This window comes from Cajanus cajan, chromosome 9 (genome assembly GCF_000230855.2).
Source record: "Cajanus cajan strain Asha chromosome 9, NIPB_CcT2T_4, whole genome shotgun sequence".
Lineage (NCBI taxonomy): Eukaryota > Viridiplantae > Streptophyta > Magnoliopsida > Fabales > Fabaceae > Cajanus > Cajanus cajan.
In genome coordinates this window covers 57,374,703-57,402,016 of record NC_138525.1, presented here as the reverse complement: position 1 = coordinate 57,402,016, position 27,314 = coordinate 57,374,703, and the positions used below count along the sequence as shown (strand labels likewise).

Genomic DNA, 27,314 nt, shown 5'->3' with positions numbered 1-27,314 from the left:
AAAGAAGATACACAAAATTACAAAGAAAGAAACAAAAATAAAACATACTAAAATCCAAAGGTATTTTCTTTTCACCATCACTACCTACACCTCCTTTTTCATTTTTCTTATCTATGCTCTTCATTTTATTTATCTTCCTACTCTCATCAAGGGGGCAACATGTGAAGATCGCGTCAAAAAGAAATGGACCATGGTATACCATTTGATTCAGTTGTTCAATGTAGAACTCGTCTAAAGTGAGTTATAAAGAACTGAAATATAATTTAAATCCCTCTTTAAAAATATACAGGGTCTCGATTTTAAAAACCCATCCTAACTTGGAACAGAATCGTTATACATGAAATCAGTGTAGACCAATGAACTACATGACAGATTAGTGCATGATAATGTTGAAAAATATTAGTTATCTAAAATAAAAGCATACCACTTTGATTTCGTGGAATATTGTACAATTTTTTTCAATTTAAAAACAACTGCAAACCAAAGAGGGAACCCAAAGGATATTAAACCACTCCTTGAAGCCAAAATTATAAAAGGTCAATAAGGGACTCAATCCTATTCCTATGTCAACCCCATTGAGACAAATAGTATTTCATCCACACCATCGAGTAGACAACCCAAGCTCTGATGCCACATAACAAATGAGAAATTAGTTCAATTAACTAAAACAAGTTATGCAGAAATATTAATTGGTACCTTGAAATATATCACTACATTCCCAGTTGCATCTTGCTTTACAAAGGTACACATTTGCAAAGATTCAATTAGGATATAAGAGAAAAGTTCTCCATCTTGTTTGAATATATCAACTACAGATGTTTCCCAACAACCTCCACTGTCACCAATGCATCGCCGCTCCCATAAATTCGAAGAAAAAAAAAAAAAGAAGATGCACAAAATGTTTAGCAGAAACTTTAATGTGAGCATCAAATCCAAAAATTTAATTGTGATACACAAACACAGGTAAAGATAGAGCATAACTCCAATACTTTAAAATAATCAAAAAGAAAAACTGTGTGCAAGAATACAAAAGATATCAAGTTTTCAATGATAGTGGCCCCCACAATTTGAACTTTTCAGGGTCAAGGTCAATCAAAGACATCTATAACATAAAGATTCCATTTAGGTTCAATAAGGCTAAAAAATAGCATAACATCTCTTTTTCAAAATACATGTCATAGTGACACCCAAATTGAATCAGGTAACTAGAATTTATATACCCAATTTTCGTTCAACAAGTTGGGGCATTCTTGAACAAACAACTAGACAAAAACATCACATTTTCTGATGCTTAAAAAATTCATTTGTTAGTCAAATTTAGGGGCAACTATATCGTACCATCTAAGTAAAAATTGATCAAGGATCGACTCAAACATTCTAATTCAGCTAAGGGTCATTAACATTTAATAACAGCAAAACATCCCTTTCTCGAAATTCAATTATATAGTAGCACCCACAAACATAAACACGAATGCATTTATAGACATAGAGGCATGACCACACACACAAGCAAACTCCCACAAAAGTCACAGAAACACCCACGCAGAGGGAGTGAGAGAGATGCAAGCACAGATAGATAAAGATACAAACAAACACAAAAACAAACAGTGACAAATAAGGCACACATACACAAATAAGGGCAAACATAGAGACAACCCTAAATCAGACAAGGACAAATGAGCAAAACCTTAGGCAGTCTTATACGATGGTGACTTGTAATGCCATTGCTTGTTCTCGCGTCTGTTCCATATGAAAAATAGATTTTCGGATTCTTGCATCCGATTGAAATAATGGGAAAAAACACAGAAGATAAAAGCCACTTCTCTAAAAGGAACTACTTCAACAACAAAATAATAGTTGCCTCCATTGTTCCCAAAAAATCTGTTTAAACTGACAAAACTATCCCACCAATCCTGCCACAAAGAATTGATGTACATGCTATAGTGAGTTTTTAACAGATATTTCATATGGAAGATGCGCCTATGTCAAAATACTTCAATGCTTGGTCAAACACTCATCGGTGCTTATGGCATAGTTTTCTAATCGCTTTAGACTCCAGAATATGACAACTGGACCTGTCACCAAAAGTCTCCACATGAACATATTCCATCTTTAAACAAGTGGAATCGGGCAGTATCCCTTACAAGAATCTCCCTCTGGGTGATCTTAGATATATACTTAGTTGCATTGTGACAATCTCCACAAACTCTTAAATTTTTAACTACTCGTATGGGCAAACCAGGAGGAATAAATATCAACCCAAAAGCAATAGCAAGCTTTTCACTATGATGATTAAGCATCTTTATTTTCTCTGAATCCTCAACATCATGCAGAACAGAATTCATATCAGGCACATATCCCTCTTGTACTATTTTATAGTTCAACTTTTCAAGCTCCAAATATATTTGATCTGAATATGGGTTTGACCGATCATCAGCAGAAAAAACGTGCACTAGGTTCTTATATTTGATCCAACTACATCCAGGTTCCTTTCTGAGACCCTTATCTCTCATCCCTTTTCTTAATTTGGCAACTTCTTCCCATTTTCCTTTAGCAGCATAGATGCTCGAGAGTAAGATGTAACTAGCAGTGTTATGTGGTTCTAATTTTAGAAGAGACTCAGCTGCCCACTTGCCAATTTCCATGTTTCTATAGAATCTACATGAACTTAATAAGGATGCCCAACCAATTGAATCAGGACTGAAAGGCATCTTATTAATAAAATTCCTCGCATCTTCTAACCTCCCAGCACGACTGAAGAGGTCAATCATACATGTGTAATGATCATGAATTGGTATAATCCTATGTTCCTTAATCATGGATTCAAATATCTGATTTCCTTTCTCTACCAGTCCTGCTCTACTGCAAGCTGAAAGAACTCCAATAAAAGTAACCTTGTCAGGTTTGAAACCATGGGCTAACATGCTTTCAAATAACCTTATTGTTTCATTAGCATTGCCAAATTGAGCATATCCAGAAACAAGTGCAGTCCAAGAAACTTCATCCACAAAGCTCATTTCACTAAAAAGTCTATGGGAGTCTTCAATGCTTCCACATTTACCATATAACGTAACTAGAGCATTTGAAACAGTAATGAAAGAAATTAGGCCAGAAACCAGAGCTCTACCATGAAACTGAGCACCCTCTTCTAGGCTAGCAAGGTTTGCACATGAACTAATTACACTCCCTAGGGTGAAATCATCCGGCCTAATCCCATATTTCTGCATATCGCAAAAGATTTTAACAGCTTCTTCACTATAACCATTCTGTCCATAACCCACTAACATTGCAGTCCAAGATACAACATTCTTGCTAGTCATCTTCCTAAAAATTGTTTCTGCTGATTTTATACTCTTACACTTGCAATACATGTCAACAAGTGCGCTGCCAACATAAATATTATCCTGATAATCTGTCCTAATTATATAAGCATGAACTTGCTTGCCTTCTTGCAAAGCCATCACACCACCACAAGCAGTTAACACACTTCCAAAAGTGTACTGATCCATCTCCAGATTTTCTAATCTCATATCTCTGAATAAATCAATTGCTTCTCTGTCCAAACCATTCTGAGTAAATCCGGCAATCATCGCAGTCCAGGAAATAGAATCCTTTTCCCGCATATCATAAAACAATTGCCTTGAATCTTCAATTCTACCGCACCGCAAAAGCCCTGCGATCAATGTATTATACATAACCACATTTTTCTCGGGCATCTCATCAAAAGCCTGTCTTGCATAAAATATGAACCCCGTTTTAGAGTACATATCCACCAAAGGACTCCCAACAAAAACATACGACTGAAAACCAAATTTCACCACATGCCCATGTATCTGCCTACCCAAAGGAACAGAACCCTGATTAGATGCAAGTATAAGCATAGTCGACAACGCAATCCGATTCAAATTGAATGACCCATCATTCAGCATCAGATTATATGCCTTCACTGACTGAACAAGGAAACCACAACCAGCATAGCCTGAAATAAGGGAGTTCCACGAGACCACATCTCGGGTTGGCATTGCATCAAACACGCGTTCCATCTCAGGAAGACGACCCAGTTTGGAATAGGAGGAGAGAAGGGTGTTCCAGGAGTAGAGATTCGGTTGAGGCATTTGGTCGAACACCCTTCGGGCATAAGTGATGCTACCCAACTTGGCATAAGCATTGACCAAGTTGTTTAGCAGAAAGGTTTCGGGGTTTCGAAAGGCCTTGATTATGCGGCAGTGGACCTTCTTTGTTTCGCAGCAATGTTTGAGCAACGCACAGTAGTGATTAGACAGTGACATGGAAATGAATTGTTTCGAGACATGCAAATGCATTTAGGTTTGTGAGTCTTGGTCCCGAAACCAACTGAAGTTGAGCTGCTTTCTTTTCCTTTGGTAAGGTGAACCGGTTCACAGTACCGCAAATGAGTTGCAAATTGCAGTCACATACACAGTACGACAGCAATCACAAAAACTTCACCAGTAAATATAAAATTATTTCACTTGGATCTGTTATCAATATATACTTACAGTCAAGTCAACCACGAAATGGTTTCGAGAAGTTAATTAAATGTGTCCTCAAAATATAAGAATGTTCCAAGATTCTTACCCGTATGGTGCCTCCACGCCAATAGAGAAAGAAAATTTAGCGTAACCAACCACATTATACAATAAAATAGTTGTGGATGAGATTCTTAGCCATATACAAGGCATCGTGAAGACTTCGAATCGATGTTCCTTTCTACCTGGTTGAAACCTGCAAGTGTTTTTTCCACATTCCAACTAATGTTTTAAAACTGACCTCGAGAGAGGTATTTCATCACATGCTAATTCGTAAATCACTAACTGATTCGCATGAATTAATATAAATATAGTTTAAAATAGGTAATAAATATTATACTTGCTGAATGTATTAACAAAACCTCACCCGATTCAGTGGCCTATTTAATTTTATCTTTGTATCATTGTCCTTGATTTGCGTACAATCAGCAACAACATGTAATGTGATCATAAATATTTGTCATGGTAACCTAGTCTTTAAGACAGGAGATCTGGAGGTAGTATTTAGAGTATTTGATTCATTAAAAAAATTCTTCCTTTACTTGTAATTTTGTGCAGGACATAGATGTGTTTGATAACAAATGATGGATAAAATTATTATTATAAAGGAATTAAGTTGGTTCTTAAATGAGGAGGATGAACAGATGATTATGTTTCTTCAACCTCTTCAAGGTTCCAAACCTTGGAGAAATCAAATGTTTGAAGAGTTGGAAGTGGGCATAAGGCCAAAGCCCAAGCCCTTCGTGCTTTGGAGTTGAAGCCTTGTCCCTCCAACTTAAAATATGTTTTTCCTATTCGTCTTATTTCTTTTTCTCTTATTGTTGTTGCAAGATTAAGTAAAACAATGGAGGAGAAGCTTGTAAGGGTGTTGGGAGCCAACAAAGAGGCCTTTAGGTAGATCACCATCAATGATATCAAGGGATTAAGTCTCATAGTGTACACCTATAGAATCTATGATGAAACTAGTTTAGAGATGGTTAATATGTCTTTTCAACTAGTTTCAATGTATGCTCAATCTTTTTCAATGTATGCTCAATCTTTTTTCATAGATCATAAAACTCGAAAGCAAACTTCAAATGATTGAGGAGGAAGGAGGAGGTATGCATCAATTCAATTAAAGATAAATAAGAATATGAAGAATTTACTATAAGAAAAAATTTCTTAATAAAAATTCTGAAGGATAAAATTTTTCCAAGAAAGAGAACAAGACTTTTGGAAGAGAAAACTCAACGTTATTTCTTATATATAACTCAAAAGTATGTCATATACAAGAGAAACCTATTTATAAGGATTGCTAACTTGTAGTGCAAGTTAAGTTAACCTAGGTTATGTTAACTTGAACTCAAAATTACTAACCCTAGTTATATTTCAAATTTTAAATTTTCCTCTCATTTATGTCATTATCTTATATCTAAAATAACTTATGAGAACTTGACACATGGCAAGGCAAAGAAAATGTGACTCATGTTGTTGAATCCTGCCATAAATAAATGTTTTAATAATGACAAATCCTTAGTTTCATGTTTTTATCATAGAAGAGTGTTCATAAAGAATACTAAAAAAATTGCTTGAGTAGTGATGCTTCAAGGACGAGCGTACCCCTAGCATGGTGTGGGATGAGTGAGTCAATTAACACGCATCACTTATGTCACATATGGCAGCCCTGACATAGGGTTAATTGCAAGAGATTGTGTGGATTGTAATGTGATTGTGGTTCCTCACATTAATGACCAGGGATGAGACGAACCTTAAGTAAGTGATGCTACAAGGACGAGCGTGCCCCTAGCATGGTGTGTGATGAGTTAGGCAATTAACCCGTATCACTTGTGTTAGATGTGGCGTGGCCTTGGCATAGTGTTAATTGTAAGATTTGTGTGGATTGTGATGGATTGATGTAATTGAGATGTGAAGATGATGAATGATTGTTAAATTATGATATATATAAATGCTTGTGAATATTTCATTCAGTAAGGAGTTATGATGGATTATGTTGTGTTTTTCCTTGTGTGCTTTCCATATAGATATTTTCTTTTCTTACCGTATAATTTGTGGATGTTTTAGGTGAGGAAGATTCGGCTTTGAGTGGCATCTAGAATGACAACCATTGAGTTATGGGTGTGCTATGATATTGTGACATCGGGGCAGAGGATTCTAGGATAAATTTTTATATGTATTTAGAGTTATACCTTCTATTTTGAAAACAATTTGTAAACTCTCAAGTTTTACTTTCTAAAATTCATTTTTAATTATTTTGGTTATTTATGAAGGTTTTATGTGAACCATTTTTACCATTGTTGAATATTTTATTCTTTAGTTAATTACAAGATTTATTTATATATGTGTTAGGGTAGTAAGGGTGTCACATTTAGTGGTATCAGAGCAGGTCGATCCATTTGATCGTGAGTTATGAGTCTACTATGCTTGTTTGGTAGATTAATAATGTGATGAATTGATTTTTGAACTTATTGATGTGCTAATGTGATGATTGATTATGTTGTTGTTTGTTTATTTGTGTGCATTGTGTTCTCAGGATTTGTCTGATAGACATGATATAACTTGATGATGCTATTTTTGATTACTTTTTGTTATTCTCATGATTGCTTAATTGTTTTGGTACTTCTTGCTTATGTAAGAAGTAGTGGTTAAGTGGCATCGCTCGTGTTGCGAGCGTAGGTGGTAGAAGACAAGGTATCGTGCTAACTAACTAGAACTAGTGGAACCTTGGATGTGGGTGAGAAATTGACTTATCGAATGTATTAAGAGTTTACGATTGGTGGCGTTTCTGAAAGCTATAGTTGTAGTGATTGAATCCAAGAGGTTATGTGTCGAGCATTAGAGCTTTGAGTGTTCTTGATGAAAGACCAAAGTGTTGGTGATTTCCTTAAGTTTTGATGCTTGTATATTAATCTTGTTAAGGGTTGACATTTTGCTTGATTGTAGTTTAGCTGTCAGGTTGAATGGTAGGTTTTTTTTTTTTTTTTTGTCTCTATAAAATCTCTCATTCTTTAAGGAATATTTATCCTTATTTGTGTTATATTTCTTCTCTTTTCTTCTTTTATTATAAAAGATTTAATTGAGTTGCATATTGCAGAATCATAGCATCAGTTCAAAGCTCGTGAGAGTTGATTGGGGTTTCACTAATTTCATGCCTCTTGCTGACTTCTATGATGTTGTTAGAGGTTTTTGGGTGAATGATTGATGTATAATTGAGGTTGATGTTGTTGCGTGTAACACTCTAGATTACCGGTCACATTTCTATAAAAAAAAAAAGAAACCGATATTGTCAGACTGAAAACCCAAGGAGTTGTTACATGAATTCTCTTATTCAAATCACAAATCCTTGTTTTAGAGTATAACTTTTTAACAAAATTATTATAAAAATCTTATATATAACTAATATTTTTTTAACAGCATATTGTATAATTGTTTTTTTTTTGTCTTTCTATGTTTATAATTGATATTAGGTAAACTACATTAGACTAGGCATAAATGTTTTTTATTTGAGATTTTTAATTTAAGGCAAAGACAGCTTATTTATAATCTCATATTCCAATTTTATTCATATTTTTTTGATCTTTATTTGTCTCACTCTGAGTTCCTGTCTCCCCTGATCACTTCTGTTCAAACTTGTTTGCCCTTTTTTTCTCTTCTCTTTTCTTTCTTTGTAATGTGAAGTTTCTTTATGTCTCCACATCCAATGCCTTCTATGTCTTTTGTATTTTTTTTTTATATTTTATTTAATGATTTTGACAAGGATATTGATTGCATATAAGAAAAATAGATGATGTGGTCATATGTGACAAAGGTTAATATCAACTTGATTACTAATGTTTTGCTCATTATTTATTTTAAGAAGACCAAAAATAGTACTACAAATTTTAGAAAGATGAAAATAATTTTTTTTATGGGGATCAAAATCAAGACTCCTATTTACATAAATTAAAAATATATTTAAATCAAACAAAAATATTAAAAAATACTAAACAATTTTTAAAAAATCACATTAAGCATCACAATAATATTAAAAATAATAAAAAATTCTATTCACCATTCACTTAATTTTATTTTATAAAAAATAAATTATTGATAAAATATGAGAAATCAATTATACATATAATCATGATAAGAAATTTAGAACCATCAATTTTAAAAACTTAAAAATAAATTCTCTATTATTTTATAAAATCATGGTAGAATATTTATTGTAAGAATATGAAAAAAAATTCAAATGTACTATATTTTATAGAAAAAAAAGTTGCAAGTTTTTTTTTTTAATAATATGGGAATGTGAAATTTTGGGGGAAGGGATAAAAAAATTTAGAAGAGAAGAGAAAAAAAAAAGAGAAATAAATTTTTTTGAAAACACAAACGAAATTTTTTGGAGAGAATAATAAAGAAATATAGAATTAATTGTTGGTAAAAACTGAATAAAAATAAAAATAAAAATAAAATCTATTTATGTGAATAATAAGATTCAAACTTATGTATTTGTGAACTAGTTTTCTTATAAATAATAAATAACTAATTAAAATAAATTTAAAACATTTTATTTTAATTATAAAATATTTTATAAATTTATCCCAATATCTTTATAAATAATACTTATATATATATATATGTGTGTGTGTGTAATTTTTATTAATAAAGTGTTCTAAACGAAACATTTTAACATAAAGAGGGAACGATTATACTTATCTCCCATGGATGACGTAATTTACTATTTTTTTCCCCAAATAAATAAATACTCCTTGTCCCTGTATTTTGCCACGTGGAATGAAGATTTTGACCGGGGCGGGGGGTTGGCTAGCTATGCTAAGTCTCTAAGTTGGTCTTTCTCCATTCCATTTCCATTTGCTTGGATTCAAAACGCAAACGCGATGGGGAGGTCTACGTTTGATGTGGTTGTCTCCGTGTTCGTTACAGTGCACCCGCACGAAACCTCTGCTCTGTTCCATTCCTTCTTCTGCTTCTTCTTCGTGAGTTTCTATGCTCAATGAACCACGATGATGATGACTGAAAATGTTTCTTATCCCTCTCTCCCTTTTAATTAATGTATTTTCTTTTTTGTTATTTGTCGCAGATCTTGAGTGCGTATTTCGTAGTTCTTCCGTTGCGCGATGAGGGTGCCATTTCATTGGGGTTATCTAATCTGCCGGGTCTATTCGTGGGGTCTCTGGTGCTCACCCTCGTTGCTGCGCCCTTTTCTTCTCTCATATTCTCTTTTCCTAACCTTTCAAAAGCCAAGGTAATATTGTATTTTTTTAGAATTCTTTATTCTTTGTTACCATAATACATTAATAGTGTCCATTTCAATTTTTAATCATTATATATATATATATATATATTCAATTATTATATCTTTCAATAACTTTATATTAAAAGTGATGTAACTTTCATTATTGGGTTAACTATATGTTCATAGTAAGTAATTCACATGGTATTTTCAAATGATACAACTCTTGGATACGAATCTACAATGCGTTAGGGCTTCTTTGTTGACGAACAATGATCTTTTTTATTTTTTTTTAATACTTTTTTGGTTTAGATTCCCTAAGCACATGTCGATATTTCCAATTAATTGTTCCTGAAGGTCCTATATAAAAAAATTGCCGGTGTAACTTTTATTAAGTATTACACTGCTCAAGAATTTTATATTAAATGTGAGTTTTATAAATCCAACCGGTAGATTGAAAGTTTATATCTCTTAGATCATATATACAAAATTTTATATTAATCCAAGATGATTTGATACTTCATTTTTATAAAACAAAATTGACGTAATATATTCATTTCAAAATACACTAAAATATGAACACTTTCATTACCTTCAAGTTGTTTAATTTCAACAAAATTTGATATATACGTATAAAGTGATATGAACTTTCAATCTAACTTTTGAATTTACAAAATTCACTATTAATATAAAGTTATTGAGCGGTGTAATACTTAGTAAAAGTTACACAGGTATAATTATAACCCCCCTCATATATATATATATATTACATACATTTTGATCTATATGAATGAGGTATTTAATCATTTTGGATTAATATAAATTTTGATTTAGGAATATACAACTTTCGATCTAACAGTGAGTTTTGAAAAATAATTATTTAATTGAAAGTTATTGAATGATGTAATTGTTGGTAAAAGTTACATCGGTGGTCCCTACCCATATTAAACTAATGACTAAATTACATTACATTAGATTTATAAATGGTAATACAATCACGCATGCTTACACAATGCCCATACCTCACCTTCTCGCTAAAGCAAATCAGAATTACAAAGTATGATCATAATACATGTTAAAACCGTGCATAAATGACCAAATATGAAGTTCTTAAGGATGAGCAGTGCCAAAACACCGCAATCAACCAATCAACAATAGTACAACACAATGAGTAACAACAGTACCACGCAAGTGTATCAATCAACATAGATGTCAGTACACACAGTTACCCATTCAACTAAAGACAAGCAACATAACTTCTGAGGCTACAAAGAGGTGAATTAAGAACCGGAATATGGATGAGCTTTTCCTAGCAGAATCAGCAAGAACGATAAAGGCTGCAACTCTGGTTGTGCATCAGGTTATCAACCTGAACTTTGATGCTGAGGAGAAATGAAAAAGTAACCTGTGCTTTGACAATGACAAAATTGTAAGAATGAATAAATGGATTATCCAATTGATTTACTTCTTGGGCGAGCTTTAAGTCTGAAAGTTCCCAAGGTTATAGGGCCACAATTGCTATGTTTGCGGGGCAAAAATTTATGTGAACCAGCTCACTCTCAGACTTGTGAGTTTATGTGATGTAGCTTGAGTCTACCTGATTCCATTCAAGTCTGCTCACTATGTTTTCATGTGATTCAACTTGTATTCCCTACATTGAAGTGTAAACATGTCCAAAACTACTTCGGTGGCTTGTGGTGTTTATCCTTTTTATAAGTTACCTGAATTTCCTCCACGACATCTGTTTTGCAAAACTGAACTAAATCCGTGACTTTTGCACCACAAAACTTAACTATGATGTCTACCATTTCTGGTAAATGAGATCCATATCTGGTGAACAACTCATCTACATTTACTTTCCTCCCTACTCTTCTAGTCTTTGATTTATTTAGGCATACTCACTGGCCATTTGTGCCTCCTCTTTCTTTGTTCTTTTTAATTCTATGTCTATGTTCTTTTTGTTCCCGTTGTTCTCTTTGGTCATTATTTCTTCTCTTTTTCTTCTTGCTCTCTGCTACCATTTCCCCTCCTTGTTACTTGGCTTAATTTCCTCTTTGGTCCCTTTTGAAACAAATAAGTCCTTCCATCACACTGTCATCCAATTTTTGACAGAAATAACTGACACGACACAATTTTTAAATATGTTATAATATGTAACTAAGTTTGTCATCTAAAAGGAAGTGAAGTGTTGGATTAAAATGCCTGATCTATTTATTTCTTTTTGAATATTTTATTAATTTGTTTGTCCATTTTAATCCTGGTTTGACATGGTGCTTCTTTTACGATGACCAATTATAAACTCAACATGTTATGCATATTTCAAAATTTGATGCCATGTTAGTTATTTCTCCTCTTATCAATTGAATGGCAGATTGATAGAAGGACTTGATTTATTTCATTAAAAGAGTTTGCTTACTCAATTCGGATAAAAAATTATCGAGTTACCAAAATTAAATTTAAGCCATTGTAGATTGCAGAGAGACCAAAATGCAATTAAACCTCATTCCTTTATGAATCTTTGTGATTCTATTTGTTACTTCTCACTCTCTCTTGTTCCCTTTGTCTTGTTTTGTGTCAATTTGTTGTTGCTTGATAATTTCTATTTTCTAGCAAAGTTGTGTTGTGAAGTTTATGACATCAACTCTTATGTTTGTAATACTTTTGGTGAGTTTTATTTTCTACATGTCTATAATTTTTTTTCTCGTTTATGTCATTAGTTTTCCTTATTTATCATATTCAACAGTTTCTTTGGTATATTTTTCTTCTATATAACTTTTTTTTTTTTTATTATGTCATGCTTCTGCCATAGTTGTCAATACCTTCTGTCATATTTTCATGACAGAATTTCAGCTGGCGACTATAGGGTTGTAATCTGCTATTAATATTGTTGACTCATAGGGGTTGGTGTGGTACTGTAGTTGCTCTTAAAATCTCCGGACATATTGGATGTAACTACGTGAATAGGTTTTTGAGTCATTATTATAATTTCTAGTTCAACTAAATAAGAGAATAGCATTAACATAATACCATTATGGTGACATGCATTCATATTTAATAAATTAGCTATTTTTATCATGAAAACTGAATTTTTAAAATGATAGATAGTGATTATTAGTTTATTCCCTCGAATGTCATCTGTAATGGTTCTTCTTGAAATTCCAGGCTTTGTTTTTGATACACAGGTTCTTTAGTGTATCCCTCATATTGTTCTTTATTCTATGGCACTCCTCATCAGCTGAATATTCAAAGTCAAATATGACAGTAAGACAATAGTATAACTTGAACTTGTTTGTTGCAGTCTAGATTGCTTGTTTCAATTTTTTTTTTTTTTTTTTTTTTGTATTTGTATTTGATTGTGTTAAATTGGATTTTATTATGTTCCTAGGGATCCACACCTTTGCTTCATGACCATGGCAGTCTTACATCATCATTTGGTTGGGATAACCATGGATGGTTCTATATCTCTGTCAGGATAGGATTGTTTCTTTGGGTATATGATTGATAATTTTATTTTCCAATTTTAGATTCTAATATGTAATTTGATTTCATTCTGCTGTAAGCTTGTTTTGAATGGCATTTTTGTGACACTAGTTTATTTTATTTTGTGAAGGTTGCTTTGCTTAATCTAATTACAATTTCTTCAACTTGGGCAAGGGTAATTGATGTGATGGACACTGAGGTGTGTTGGCAGCTACATCATTTTTGTTTGTGTTGATTATTCAGAGCCTACTTAACGTGCTTTGCGTTCAGTCAGGTTCAAGATTATTTGGGTTTATTGGTGCTGGTGCCACCCTTGGACAACTTTTTGGTTCATTGTTTGCCATTGGAATGGCTTTTGTTGGCCCGTGTAAGTTTGCATTTGCCCTAAATAGTTCTTTCTCATATAGTTTTATTTTGCTTTGCCATAAAGTAAAATCATGTCTATTGCAGTCTTGCTTTTGTTTGCTGCATTGCTGATGGAACTTGCAGCGCAAACATCAAGAGGGATAAATTTTGGTTCATCTCATGTTGAAGAACAATCATCTCCCATTAGGTCATTTCCGCAATCTTTTCTCTAGTTATATGAATGAAAACAGATAAGTTTTTGGGTGGCATATGCCTTATTTTAATTATGGGGGATTGTATTAGTTGAAAATAATATATTTAGGGAATATATTATAGTTTAAGATAAACTAAATATTCCCTCATCATGCACGTTTAATGTATTTCTCCTATTTAAATAAACCTCCGGAGTGTAGTTAGAACACATGGATTATTCAGTCACATGTCTCTATTTTTGTTTCCTCTCAACATGCCAAATAGAGATACCCTCAGATTCATATTACCCGGTGGATCCATTGTCCTCGTTGAAAATTTATTATGGGCGTCCCAAGTTATCCTCTGGTCTGCCCGCATTGTCCTGTTGTTTATGGTACCTTTTCCGTCAACCGTCACCTTTGATCATGACATCCCCTCATTCAGAACTATCCAAGCTAGATCCTCCTATTTTTTCAAGTTAGATCGTCCTACACAGATGGTGTCCTTTGATGGCTAATTCAATTTGTTGCTTCTATAGGAGAAAATTGTTCTCAGTTAACTTCTCGGAGATTGCCAGAGAGAAGGTAGTGATTGCAAAAGAAGTGTTTGGAGAGGGAGGGTAGGTAGAAGCAGGTTCTGGTGCGGGGGCCATCATTATGGATCAAAATGCTCTTGATACCATATTTGATTTCTGACTCAGAGAGAGAGAGATTCTGGTGCGGAAGCCATCATTATGGATCAACATGCTCTTGATACCATATTGATTTCTAAATTCTAACTCAGAGAGAGAGAGAAAAAGATTTCCATTATTAATTTAGAATACAAGGAAAGGAACCCAGTATTTGTAGGAATGTAATGTACATACAGTTCAGATGTAACTGAACACTAACAGAAAACCCAACTGAACATCTAACAAAAAGAAAGAGAGATACAATACAACAGGTCTTGTGCCTTTGTTAATATAAAAAATTTGTTTGCCGATAAAAAATGTACAACAGGTCTCCTTGAAGGAGCTTGTCCCTACACTATGAAGGGCAAAATAGAACTATATCAATACAAACATATATTCTATTCTAACAGGAATTACAACAATTTGATTTGAAAAAAGGCTTTCTTACATGGGGGGCTTGAGGAGGAAATCTATATGGAGGGTCCCACTGGGGTATGAACTTGCTGCCAATTCTGTTGGCAGGTTAAAAAAGGCTTTATATGGGTTGAAACATTCCCCTGAGCATGGTTTGGAAGGTTTACTAAGGTTAGGTTAGAAAATTAATTTTAAGGAAATGTATCAATGTTAGGTTAGAAAATTAATTTACTTGTCTCACATAATCAATCCCTAAAGTTTAGGGATTTAGATAAAACTAACTAAAGAGAAGATAAACTAGTATATCTAAACTATATCTTATAGAATTATCTTAACACTTCCCCTCAAGCTGGAGCATATATATCATATGCATCTAGCTTGTTACATATATATGTTATCCTAGGACCTCGTAAAGATTTAGTAAAGATATCTGCAAGTTGATCCTTGGAGCAAACTGAGGAGGTCTTGATGATACCGGAGAGGATCTTTTCTCTGATGAAATGGCAGTCAACTCTATATGCTTTGTTCTCTCATGAAAAACTGGATTAGAGGAGAGATATAAAGCTGACTGGTTATCACAAACTAGTTCCATATGACCAACCTTGCAAAACTGCAACTCTTGAATTAAGAATTTTAGCCACAAGAGCTCACATGTGGTGTGAGCCATAGCACGATATTCTGCTTCTGTACTTGATCGTGCAACAACACTTTGCTTTTTACTCTTCCATGAGACAAGATTACCACCCATGAAGACACAATAGCCTGATGTTGACCGCCTATCACTTGCATCACTTGCCCAATCTGCATCTGAATATCCAACAATGTTTGTATGTCCTCTATCATTGTAATCAAGTCCTTTTCCTGGTGATCTTTTGATGTATCTAAGGATTCGAACAACTGCAAGCCAATGACTCTCACAGGGAGAGTTAAGAAACTGACTTACAACACTGACAGGAAAGGATATATCAGGTCTGGTCATGGTGAGATAATTCAATTTTCCCACTAATCTCTGATATCTCCCTGGGTCAAGATAAGGCTCCCCCTGATTAGGCATAAGCTTCACATTAGGATCCATGGGAGTGTCAACTGGCTTACAATCTGTAAGTCCGGTCTCTTCTAGAATATCAAGGGCATATTTTCTCTGAGAAATAACAATACCGGACTTTGACTGAGCGACCTCAATCCCAAGGAAATAACGTAGGGGACCTAAATCCTTAGTTTGAAAGTGTTTAAATAAGTGTTGCTTCAGTGCCTTGATGCCCTCCTGATCATCACCTGTAATCACAATATCATCTACATAAACAACAAGATAGATAAATCTATGTGTCGATGAACGTCTAAAGAAGACAGAGTGGTCGGTCTCGCAGCGGATCATTCCAAATTCCTGTATAACTTTGCTAAACCGACCAAACCAAGCACAAGGTGATTGTTTGAGGCCATACAAGGACTTTTGTAATTTACATACAAGACCAGACCCCCCTTGAGCAACAAACCCAGGAGGTTGATCCATATAAATCTCCTCCTCCAAATCACCATGTAAGAAGGCATTTTTGATGTCTAATTGAAACAAAGGCCAATGCCTCATAGCAGCCATAGCTAAGAAGAGACGAACTGAGGCCATCTTCGCAACTGGAGAGAAGGTGTCGCTGTAATCCAAACCATATACTTGCGTGTATCCCTTAGCCACAAGACGAGCTTTCAACCTATCCACCTGTCCATCAGGGCCCACTTTAACATTAAATACCCACGACAACCAACAACAGATTTTCCAGGCGGAGGTGGGACAAGTACCCAAGTGTGATTGGAGTCTAAAGCTGTCATCTCATCAATCATTGCTTGACGCCATACTGGATGGGTTAAGGCCTCCTGTACTGTCTTGGGAATGGTAATAGAGGAAATAGCAGAGACAAAAGCATAATAGGTAGGAGACAAATGATGATATGAAAGAAAGTTATAAATAGGATGAGGATTACAAGTAGAACGACTACCTTTACGAAGAGCAATGGACAAGTCAACTGAGGTAGGTGGGCTGGAGTAGGTGAGGAGACTGAAGTAGGAGTAGAATCACATGGCTCAATTGAAGAATCATTGGGAGGAACAACAGTATGTGATTGACGCTCATAGGTTATCCCAAATCGGTGTAGAGGATGGTCAGACCCTGGTAGTGCAGGAGGATCTGGTGCCTCTAAAGTAGCAGGTGTGGTAGGAGGCACACTATGATCAAAATGAGGAATAGGCAATACCTGAGAGAGGAGATCTGAGTCAACCGGAGAAACATCTGTGGCAATAAAATATGGTGTATCTTCAAAGAAAGTGACATCTGCACTGGTGTAAAATTGATGCGTAGCAGGAGAGTAACAACGGTACCCCTTTTGGACACGGGAGTATCCTAAGAAAATACATTTGATGGCCCGAGCAGACAATTTAGCATGTCCTGAGAAAAAATCATGGACAAAACAGGTACAGCCAAAGACACGAGGATGAACAGAATAAAGGGGATCCAATGGGTATAATAAGGAATGAGGTACTTGATCATTCAAGACAGACGATGGCATTCGATTTATTAAATACCCTGCAGTGAGGACAGCATCGCCCCACAACTTTGGGGGTGCATTGGCATTCAATAAAAGAGTACGAGCAGTGTCTACAATATGTCTATGTTTTCGCTCAGCTACACCATTTTGTTGAGGTGTATGAGGGCAACTAGATTGATGTAGAATGCCATGGGAAACCATAAATGATTTGAAGCAATCTGAAAAATATTCTTTAGCATTATCACTTCGTAAAATCCGAATTACTTTGCCAAATTGAGTTTTGACCTCCGAATAGAAACTTAGGAAAATATTGAATAACTCAGAGCGATTTTTCATTAAAAATATCCAAGTACATCTAGAAAAATCATCAATAAAAGTGACGTAATACCTATGTCCTAAAAGAGAAGGAACGCGACTAGGACCCCAAACATCAGAATGAATAACATCAAAAGGAGACATAGCTCGACTATTAATACTATTAGGAAAAGAAGCTCTAACATGCTTCCCTAATTGACACGATTCACACTCTAAGGACTCCAACCGTGAGAGATGAGGTACCATTTTCTTTAATTTATTCAAGTTTGGATGACCCAGGCGACGATGAATTAAACCAGGAGACTCAATAGATGCACATATGGTAGAGGTAGAAGGTTGAAGGTAGTAGAGACCATGTGATTCAGATCCGGCTCTAATCGTCTGTCCCGTACTCCGGTCCTGTATCAAGAAAGAATCAGAAGTGAAGGTTATGACACAGTTTAGTGATCGAGTCAACTTACTTATAGAAATCAAATTAAAGGGACATCCAGGAACTAGTAAAACCATGGTTGTCAATCTCTAGTGACAACTCGTAAACTCTTACGAGTTACAAGAGCTTACCTGTACAACTCGGAGGTAAACTCGTTTTTTAGTGAACTCGGAGCAATCTCGGTGAACTCGGGTAAACTCGTGTAAACTCGCGAGACTACCTCCGATATTAAGAGATCACCTTTTTTTTTTTTTACTTACACAAAACGCACGTTTTGTGTTGTGTGTTAGGGCACTTTCGTCTCGTACTCTCTTCTCCACTCCAGATCATCTCTTCCTCCGCAGTGCCTCTTCCACGGCTCTCCTCCTCCGCGCGACTCATCTGCGCACGCCTCACCTCCTTCGAGCGACTCCTCCGCGTGCCTCACCTCCTTCGCGCGACACCTCCGCGCGACTCCACCGCGAGCGCATCACCTGGTCCGCGCGACTCCTTCGCGTGCGACACCTCCGCGCGAAACCTCTGCGCGCGCCTCCTCTGCTCTCTGCGCCTCCTTCTCCTCCGCGTCTCCACCTCTGCTCTTCTTCTTCTAATGGCCCTTTTGTGCCTCTTCTTCTCTTGCCTCCATAGGTGGATTTAAACTTGTAGTTCTGGTGCATAAAGTTACTTGCGCAGACATTGTTTTCTCACTATTCTCTATTTCAATTTGTTTCATCTCAACTCAACAAGACACTAAATTAATACTTTTAAATTTTTTGTTGAAAGATTTAGTTTTTATTTATTAGATTTGGGTCTGAGCATGATACATGTAACCAAAAAGTGTTGAAAATATACCTAAATATCTTTAGTTCAATAAGGAAGAAATAAATTAGTTTTGTTAGGAATCTATTATTTTTGTCATTTGTGTGAACTTTTGATCTTAAATTTGTGTTAAGAACATTTATTATTAATGTAATTTGCTATTTAGGAGTTAAAATGTTCAATTATTATGTTATTTTTATTTATTTATTTATTTATTTATTATTGAGTAATCTCTTACGAGTTTACGATACGAGTTTACGGAGTCTCCACGAGATTATGTAAACTCTCGAGATTGACAACCTTGAGTAAAACAGATTTTAATGGTAGTGATGGGAGAGGTGATATTTGACCAATACTAGTGCCTTGGACTTTTGACCCATCTGCAAGAGTGATATGGTGTGGAGTTCTAGGTGATGATAGGTTAGGGAAAAGGGAGACATTACCAGTTAGGTGATCAGAAGCACCGGAGTCCAAAACCCAAGGTCCAATAGACGTAGAATGAGAGAGACAGATTGTAGAATTACCAGTATGAGCAACAATGATGGAAGAAGAGGCCTGTTTAGTTGCCTTGAATTGAAGATACTCTTGTTAATCATCGGTAGATAATGTGATTGGATGATTGCCCTCCGGTTCAATCTTGAGCTCTGGAGCTGAAGTTGGAGATTGAGCCACATTAGCTATCTTGCTCGGAAAGCCATGCAAGGAATAACACCTGTCTCGTGTATGTCCATCTCTCTGACAGTAGGTACAATGGAGGTTTCCTCTACCCCCTTTACCACGACCACGACCTCGACCACGCCCTCGACTTCCACGGTCAGATGTGCTAGAGATAAAGGCAGAGGACTCAGATTCTGTGTGAGGATCTTCCTCTGGTGAAGGGACCCGAATCAATCGATCTATGAGTTCTTCTACTGTAGGAATGACAGGATTTGTCAAGATTTGATCTCGAACAGATCCGTAATCTTTGTGGAGTCCTTGAAGGATAAACACCATAAACATATTATCAAGTTTGTTTAATATTTGTTGAGGATCATCACTAACCAACATTAGCTTGAGCTCATCAATAGTGGATTGAGCACGATTCAAATACGTCGGCAAGTCATTATCAACCATACGAAGAGTTGCCAGACCATGAACAAACTCGTATATTCTTTGGATATCATTGGCATAGACATTTCGAGCCTTCTTCCAAATATCATAGCATGTTTTGTACGGACGAAAATGCACCATTAATTTAGGCTCAATGGACTGCCACATATAGATACAAGTTGATAATCTGTCCGTTGCCATTCATCTCTCACCTCTTTATCAACTTCGGACGCCCTTTTAGTAAGATGATCATAGAGACCCTGACCTAAAAACCACATTTCAACCGCAGTGGACCAATCCAAATAATTTTTACCATTAAGCTTTTCAGATGTAATAGTAGGTGATCCAAAAAAGGCAAAGGAGACCAGCCCCCTTTTGGAAGATTCAATTTTTGGGTTCTCCTTGGGAATCTCTGCCATGACGAGAAAAAGAAGAAAAACACCAAACAATCAACCACGAATAGAAACCAAACAGCCACAGAACACCGAGACAGCAACCAAACAACACCAAATGACCACGAAACTCCGAGGCCGCAACCAAACGACCTCCAACAGACCACCTAGAGTGTGACCCACAACCTGAAAAGGGTCAAAACGAGAAGAGGGAGGGCCGACGAGTCCAACAGAGTAAACCGCGTCGCAAACGAAGGCTGGTAGGGCGGCGCGTGAAGCCCACGCGCCGGCGAGCTTCCTCAACGAGAACCGCGCGTGGGAGCGCGTGAGGCGGCGGATGACGGCGGCTCGTGACGGAGAGGCCGATTGGCGACCTCTGAGTGTGCAGGCGGTGTCAACTCTGGCAACCGCAGGCAAAATTCGAAAACCCTAGAAACCCTAAATGTTGGCGGCTGGATTAGGGTTCCTGGACCAGAGTGCTCTGTTACCAACTTGAATATGAATAATTTCTTATTATTGAATCTGAATAGGTACAATAAAATAAATAGGCATAAAACATAATCAATCCCTAAAGTTTAGGGATTTAGATAAAACTAACTAAAGAGAAGATAAACTAGTATATCTAAACTATATCTTATAGAATTATCTTAACAGTATCAATGTTAGGTTAGAAAATTAATTTACTTGTCTCACACAAGGCCAGATATTGCACTTGCTGTAAGTTTGGTCAGCCAATTTGTGCATTATTCGAGAGAAGTTCACTTACATGCCACATACAGAATTTTGCAGTACCTTAGAGTGACACCAGGGAGAGGAATTTATATAAAAGAAATGGGAGTTAAACCTTTCACTCTAAACCCTCTATAACTAAAATCCCATCATTTTCAGCATTTTTATTTCTATAACAGTTATAAAGCTAAAATTTTTCTAAAAAACATGGATAAATGGATAGGGACAGATGTCAAAGGTGCACATAGTGAGCGACAAAAGTGTAAAATATGGGGGAATCTTGTGCACTTCATTAAAATATTTGTTCGAGTTAAACAGGTAATTTGATGTATAATCTATAGTGGAAGGCAACATGAGGGATATAATCATAATTATTTATATATTTTGAATTTAGAAAATCTGATTCAAATCATGACAACGTGACTGATGGGACTCAGAAGATTGAACATACTGTAAGAGGTTCTCCAAAGTCATCTACTTTGGTGAAGCTTCCTATTTGGTCCATATTTGAAGGACTCTGGCTTATATTGTCATCAACCTACATGCTGCACTTATCATTGTTCATCTGGCTGAGTGCAGTTGTCTCTTCATTCTTCTATTTTCAGGTCAGGTAATCTTCTATCCTGTGATACAATCTTTAGTTTTAAGTATCAGAATTTCTAATTTACCTGAATGATTAGAACATGTGGGGAATTGTGTAGATATATAAAACTCTATTGCTTACTGAAAAACTACTTCTGTATTTGCTTTCATCAAATTCTTTCAAAGATTTATTAATTAATACCTCCCCTGATTTTCATTTATACTTCATCTTGATGTGAACAACTCATTCAATTCTACTTATAATTTGTTTATGCAGAGAAACACTGTTAGTATGTAATGAATTATAAATATTAAATAATGATTATGATTATTTTATTTATTGTCTCATTAATTAGTTGTTAACTTTTTCTCTATCTGAGTATTTCTGTTTCAAATATACAGAGGGGTTGCAGACCTATGTTGCACTTGTGTTTATGATTCTTTTTTTTTTTTTTTTTTGTTTTCCTCGCGTCCTTCTTTCCTTATACTCCTAGTTTTTCTTGTCATCCAGCCAACTATATATAGCTGTCTCTCTTTGTATCCAGCCAACTATATCCTAACAGAACAAATGAAATGCAAATTACATTGAAATAAAACTTAGCTGTATCTCTAATATTCCCCCCTCAAACATAGGGTGGTTGGTTCAGAGAAAATTTATCAGCTACTCTAAGATTGTCTCTTAAGGTTAGAAATCTTTGAGAAGCAAGAGGCTTGGTAAGAATGTCTTCTGTTTGATCCATTACTGGAATGCTGGACAATGAATGAGACTCTTGTTTAAAACTTTCTCCCTGAGGAGGAATATATCAAGCTCATATGTGCTTTGTTTTAGCATGAAGATTAGGATTGTGTCACAGTGAAACAGTGCTTAATTTGTCACATAATAGGACAGGAGTGGTGTCAGGAATTTAAAGTTCTGTTAAGAGGGATTCAATCCACAATATTTCAGCTGGCTGTATTTGCAAGGTTTCTATACTCTGCTTCAGTGCTAGATCTTGCAACAAGTGTTTGCTTCTTTGACCACCAAGATACAAGGTTAGGACCAAGATAGATACATGAGCCAGAGGTTGGTTTTCTGTCGTCAGTATCGGAACGCCAGTCAACATCTCAGAATGGTGTTAGAGAGAATGGTTGAGATGAAGGTTCAAGAAGTAGGCCATGATGAATAGATTGATTGAGATAGTGAAGAATTCTTTTTACTGCAGTCCAATGAGTTTCAAGAGGTTGAGAGAGAAATTGACAGGCTTTGTTGACAGCAAAACGAATTTCTGGTCTGGTTATAGTTGCATATTGAAGTGCACCAACAATAGAGTGACGAAAAAGACCAGCAAAATAATCAGCGCCATGTTTACTGAGTTTAGTGTTTGATACCATAGGTGTTGAAATTCATTTAGCATCAGACATTTTGGCTTTGAACAGTAGATCTCAAATATATTTTGTTTGAGAAAGAAATAGAAAACCATTTTGTAGGTGATGAACTTCTATTCCCAGAAAATAGTCTAGATCTCCAAGTTGTTTGAGACTGAACTGATCATTAAGTTTGGTTATAAGTTGCTGGATAAGATGAAGATGATCTCTTGTGATTATTTTGAAATCAACATATACAACTATAATAACTTGATGAGATGCAGTGATAAGAGTGAAAAGTGAGGGATCACATTTGTTGTTGCAAAAACCAAGATTACATAAAGCTGTTGTTAATCTTTCAAACTAGGTTCGTGGAGCCTGTTTGAGACCATATATTGCTTTGTGTAGTTTGCAAACCAAAGACTTATCATGTGCTTCAAAGCCTGGAGGCTGTTACATGTAAACTTTTTCTAAGATACCATTTAAGAAAGCATTATTAACATCTATTTGTCTAATGTGCCAACATTTTGTAATTGCAATTGATAGGATAGTGCGAACAGTTACTGGTTTTACCATTGGAGAAAATGTTTCCTGAAAATCAAAATCATACTGTTGATGAAAACCGTTTGTCACTAAGTGAGCCTTGTACCTTTGAACAGAACCATCAACATTTTCCTTTATTCAAAGAACTCATTTACAACCTATGGGTTTTCTGTGAGATGGAAGAGGAACAAGACACCCTTTAGAGCTCTAGGATCAAGTGTTTCTCTGTCTTTACTGTGCACATGGACAAAAGAGACATACCCAAAAGTCTTTGAAGAAAACTTACTAGAAGTTAATAGAAGACAAATCAGGTGAAGAGAAACAATCAATTGTTTTCTTGGATGAAAATTTGTCGCTGTTCACACAGAATAAGTAAACAACAAAAGGAAAGTTGTGCCCAACAAGAAAAAATAGAGGAAACCAAACTCTAAATCAGGTTCAAAACGTGAGCTCTTTGATGAGCTGCTTCAACCAAATGAGTTCACATGTTGCAAAAGCCGCCATGCATTGTTCACCAGAAATTGTCCTGCTCTACCTCCTGGTGCTTTAGAGTATGTGGCGTTACTTTTTTGGCAGCAACTTAGACAGCCATGGTTGCTAGTTCTTTTCTAGCTTAATCCACCCCATCATGCTTTGGTTGTATTACTTCCATGAGCTGTTTGTCCATGTACCTATTGTAGCTTACCACTGCAACTATTTGGCCTGGATTATTTGTATGAAGCTGATAGCTTAGTAATATTCAACTCGAGCAGAATTAAGATATTTGCAATTGGGAAACTGCATTTAATGTTGAATAGCTAGTGATTAGGCTACACGTTAACTTATAATTAGCTACTCGATTACTCCTTTGGTTTATTCCAAGCCAGCTATTAACATGAATACAAATGTGTAGCACATGCACACAATTTCATTAATAATCTTTAAACAGAAATATTTTATTTTCTGAATGAATATTTTCCAAAGTTGTTTTTATTGCTGTGTGATTTTAGTTGGTTTTTTGAGCATCCATATGCCAGTACATCACATTTCTCTGAAGTTTTGGAGTGTTTGATTGCAAAAAGTGAGCATGATTGCTACTACAGTTACCGGCTCTCTTGGAAGAAGAAAATTGTTTTGCTCTTGGGAAACTGCATTTAATGTTTATTAGTTAGTGATTAGGCCACAAATTAACTTATAATTAGCCACACGCTTACCCATTTGATTTATTGCAAGCAAGCAATTAACATGAATACACAAATGTGCTACACATTCACACAATTTCAGTAATACTCTTTAAACAGAAATATTTTAAGTTTTGAATGATTATTTTCTGAGGTCTTCTTTATTGCTGTGTGATTTAAGTTGGTTTTTTGATCATCCATATTCCTGTACGTCATATTTTTCTGAAGTTTTGGAGTCTCTGATTGCAGAAAGTGAGTGTGATTGCCACTACAGTTACCAACTCTCTTGGAAGAAGAAAATTGTTTGCCCAGATAAATAGCTTTATTGCTGTTTTTATTCTTGTTGGACAACTGTTCTTGACGGTAAGCTCTTCTCATAATGATTGTTTTTCTACATGGTATATTCATCTTTCAGTAAGAGTTGAGATCAGACCTGTTTCTAATAATAATATTCTAAAAGGCCAAGAGACTCAAGATTTGCTTTTCTGAAATTGCACTCAGCGTGCTGCTATAGATATATATGAAAGAATAATTACGACTTGTATTTACAAAAACAGTTAACTATTGGAGAATCATTTCCTATTAGTTCCTTCGTTACATTAATTTACTGCTAAAGAAGCAATTTTCAGTGGGTAATGCGTTAGGATATAGAATAAAGAGAATACGAGCAGTTATTAATTAGAAGGATATCATTGGCCAGACCCATCATATATCTAGGTAGAGGGGAGGTATTCAGATTAGCAAGTCTTTGTGGGAATAAAGTTGTGACTTTGATGAAAAAGGAGAAACCTTTGGAGGAGTTATTTTTCTTCTATTTTGTGTTCTTTTCACCATATTCAATAAATCTGTCTTTTATTTCAAATTCCTAGTTCTTGGTTCCTAACAATTGGTCCAAATGTGCTGGGTCTTCAAGGGAGAGCCAGTGTCAAAGGCGGAGGAAGTGCATAATTGGGCCAAAAGGGGGAGCTGCCAGTGTATATAGGGACAGACCCAATTGGGTGGATTGTTAGAGCTGAAAATTCTTTGATGTACAAGAAATTATTTCATTCAATAAGTTGCAATATGCATTCGTGTGCATGGAATGTTTGGCGATACTTTAGTTATATTTTTGGAGCCAAAAAGAACCCAGACTCAAATTGAGAGTCATTTTCCACAGCTTTGATAAGAAGATTCAAAGATAGCTATGGTAGCAATGTTATTGAAAAATTGACTACGTTGAAGCTAGAAAAGCAAACTGAGACAAGAACCTGCAGGCTGCATCCATGAGGTGGAGACATCAGTCAAGAAACCAGGGATACCCATTGCAAAGGACAACATTAGCGACCAAATTCTTGGTGAAATGACAGAAAGTGACGAACTTTGATGACAATATGCCAGGTGGTGACAACGCATGTTCTTGGGCAAGAAAGATGAGTGACAGGATTAGCCCATTAGAGTTTGGAAATGATTTCGAGATTACGTTCATATGTAGGGAAAATAGGCAAATTTTAGTGATTAGGGATTAAGAGTTTAAGGGATAAGTGATTAAGGAAATTACCAGTTCTTAACAAGTAGGATTGAAAATAATCTAATATAATTGTTCAAGTATGAGGATATAAAAATTTTCATATATTATAGATGGACCTTTAATTACATGGACTAGATTACAAAAATATAAAAATTCCCATTACTAGATTATGAGCAAATGATGTATTAAACAAAAATTAAATACCTCATTTTATTAATAAAACTGAGCAAGATAGAAATGTAAATCACAAAAAAGTATTGGCCTGTAGGACTTACACTTACACCAACAATTTTAGTGTTCAATATTATATTTTATTACTTTTATAGATTGATGTTCTATCATGTTGCTACATTGATTGAAGTAACCATTTTTAAAAGCTAGTATTATACACAAAAGTAATGAAAAATATTTGTCATAGTTACTAATGATGCATGTTACTAAGGTTAATTTTGTATCTATTTTTATTTACTATTACAGGGACGCATTCTTACCGTTGCTGGGGTGACTACAGCTATATGCTCAGCACCTTTTGTTGGCCTCTTAAATTTAGCCGCTCTAGCTGTTTGGCCAAATTGGGTGGTGGTTTCCATTTGTGAGACGCTGAGAAAGGTTATTCTTCATGACTTAACAAATATGGTTATTCTTTCATAGAATTCAATAATTAATAACTTATCGACAAGATCACGTTACAAATGTATTTGTTAGGAATTGTTGTAATTAGAGAAAAATCTTCCTAATTAGAGGAAAATATTTGTAGAATCTTCTATTTATTTTCAGCATATTTTTTCCTTTATTTCCTTATTTTTAGAAGATTAGATTGTTACAAATAGGTGTAATGAGAATTCAATATGTATGAATGATAATAATAAAAATCATTCTCCTTTTCAAGTTGGTATCAAAGTTCCCGATCTTGGGAACTCCGTTTCCACTACAACAGTAGCCACCGTCGCCGCTGTCCGGCCACCGCGGTTGTCACCGTAGCATTGGGGTCATTGATAGGGCAGAAAGGT

The 27,314-nt window shown here is 35.4% G+C and overlaps 2 protein-coding genes across 5 annotated transcripts in view; one reads left to right on the top strand and one right to left on the bottom strand.

Moving 5' to 3' along the window:
* Nucleotides 1-297: 297 nt before the first annotated feature.
* Nucleotides 298-4,900, bottom strand: LOC109792820 (putative pentatricopeptide repeat-containing protein At1g68930). Of its 2 annotated transcripts, none has more exons than XR_014429640.1 (2): nucleotides 697-4,900; nucleotides 298-624 (listed from the first exon to the last, which is right to left on the bottom strand). XR_014429640.1 is itself a non-coding variant. In XM_083063698.1 (2 exons), the coding sequence occupies exon 2, from the start codon at nucleotides 4,320-4,322 to the stop codon at nucleotides 2,079-2,081; it is 2,244 nt and encodes a 747-aa protein (XP_082919824.1). In that variant the 5' UTR covers nucleotides 4,323-4,496; nucleotides 4,597-4,900; the 3' UTR covers nucleotides 1,839-2,078. The 2 variants fall into 2 exon arrangements, 1 of the variants encoding a protein (XP_082919824.1); XM_083063698.1 differs by lacking the exon at nucleotides 298-624 and having other exon boundaries at nucleotides 1,839-4,496; nucleotides 4,597-4,900.
* Nucleotides 4,901-9,320: 4,420 nt separating this feature from the next.
* The window catches only part of LOC109806358 (TLC ATP/ADP transporter), a 32,472-nt gene continuing 14,478 nt past the window's right edge, over nucleotides 9,321-27,314 (top strand). The window contains exons 1-10 of one of the 3 annotated variants that reach the window (XR_014429520.1): nucleotides 9,321-9,523; nucleotides 9,628-9,792; nucleotides 12,943-13,041; nucleotides 13,166-13,270; nucleotides 13,391-13,459; nucleotides 13,531-13,627; nucleotides 13,711-13,813; nucleotides 21,563-21,773; nucleotides 25,047-25,160; nucleotides 26,782-26,913. Coding sequence is in view for 2 of the 3 variants with exons in the window: in XM_020368732.3 (XP_020224321.1) it covers nucleotides 9,425-9,523; nucleotides 9,628-9,792; nucleotides 12,943-13,041; nucleotides 13,166-13,270; nucleotides 13,391-13,459; nucleotides 13,531-13,627; nucleotides 13,711-13,813; nucleotides 21,563-21,773; nucleotides 25,047-25,160; nucleotides 26,782-26,913 (1,194 nt within the window). In the remaining variant the exon portion in view is untranslated. The remainder of the gene's footprint in view (nucleotides 9,524-9,627; nucleotides 9,793-12,942; nucleotides 13,042-13,165; nucleotides 13,271-13,390; nucleotides 13,460-13,530; nucleotides 13,628-13,710; nucleotides 13,814-21,562; nucleotides 21,774-25,046; nucleotides 25,161-26,781; nucleotides 26,914-27,314) is intronic. The other 2 variants (XM_020368732.3, XM_020368744.3) reach the window with 2 other exon arrangements.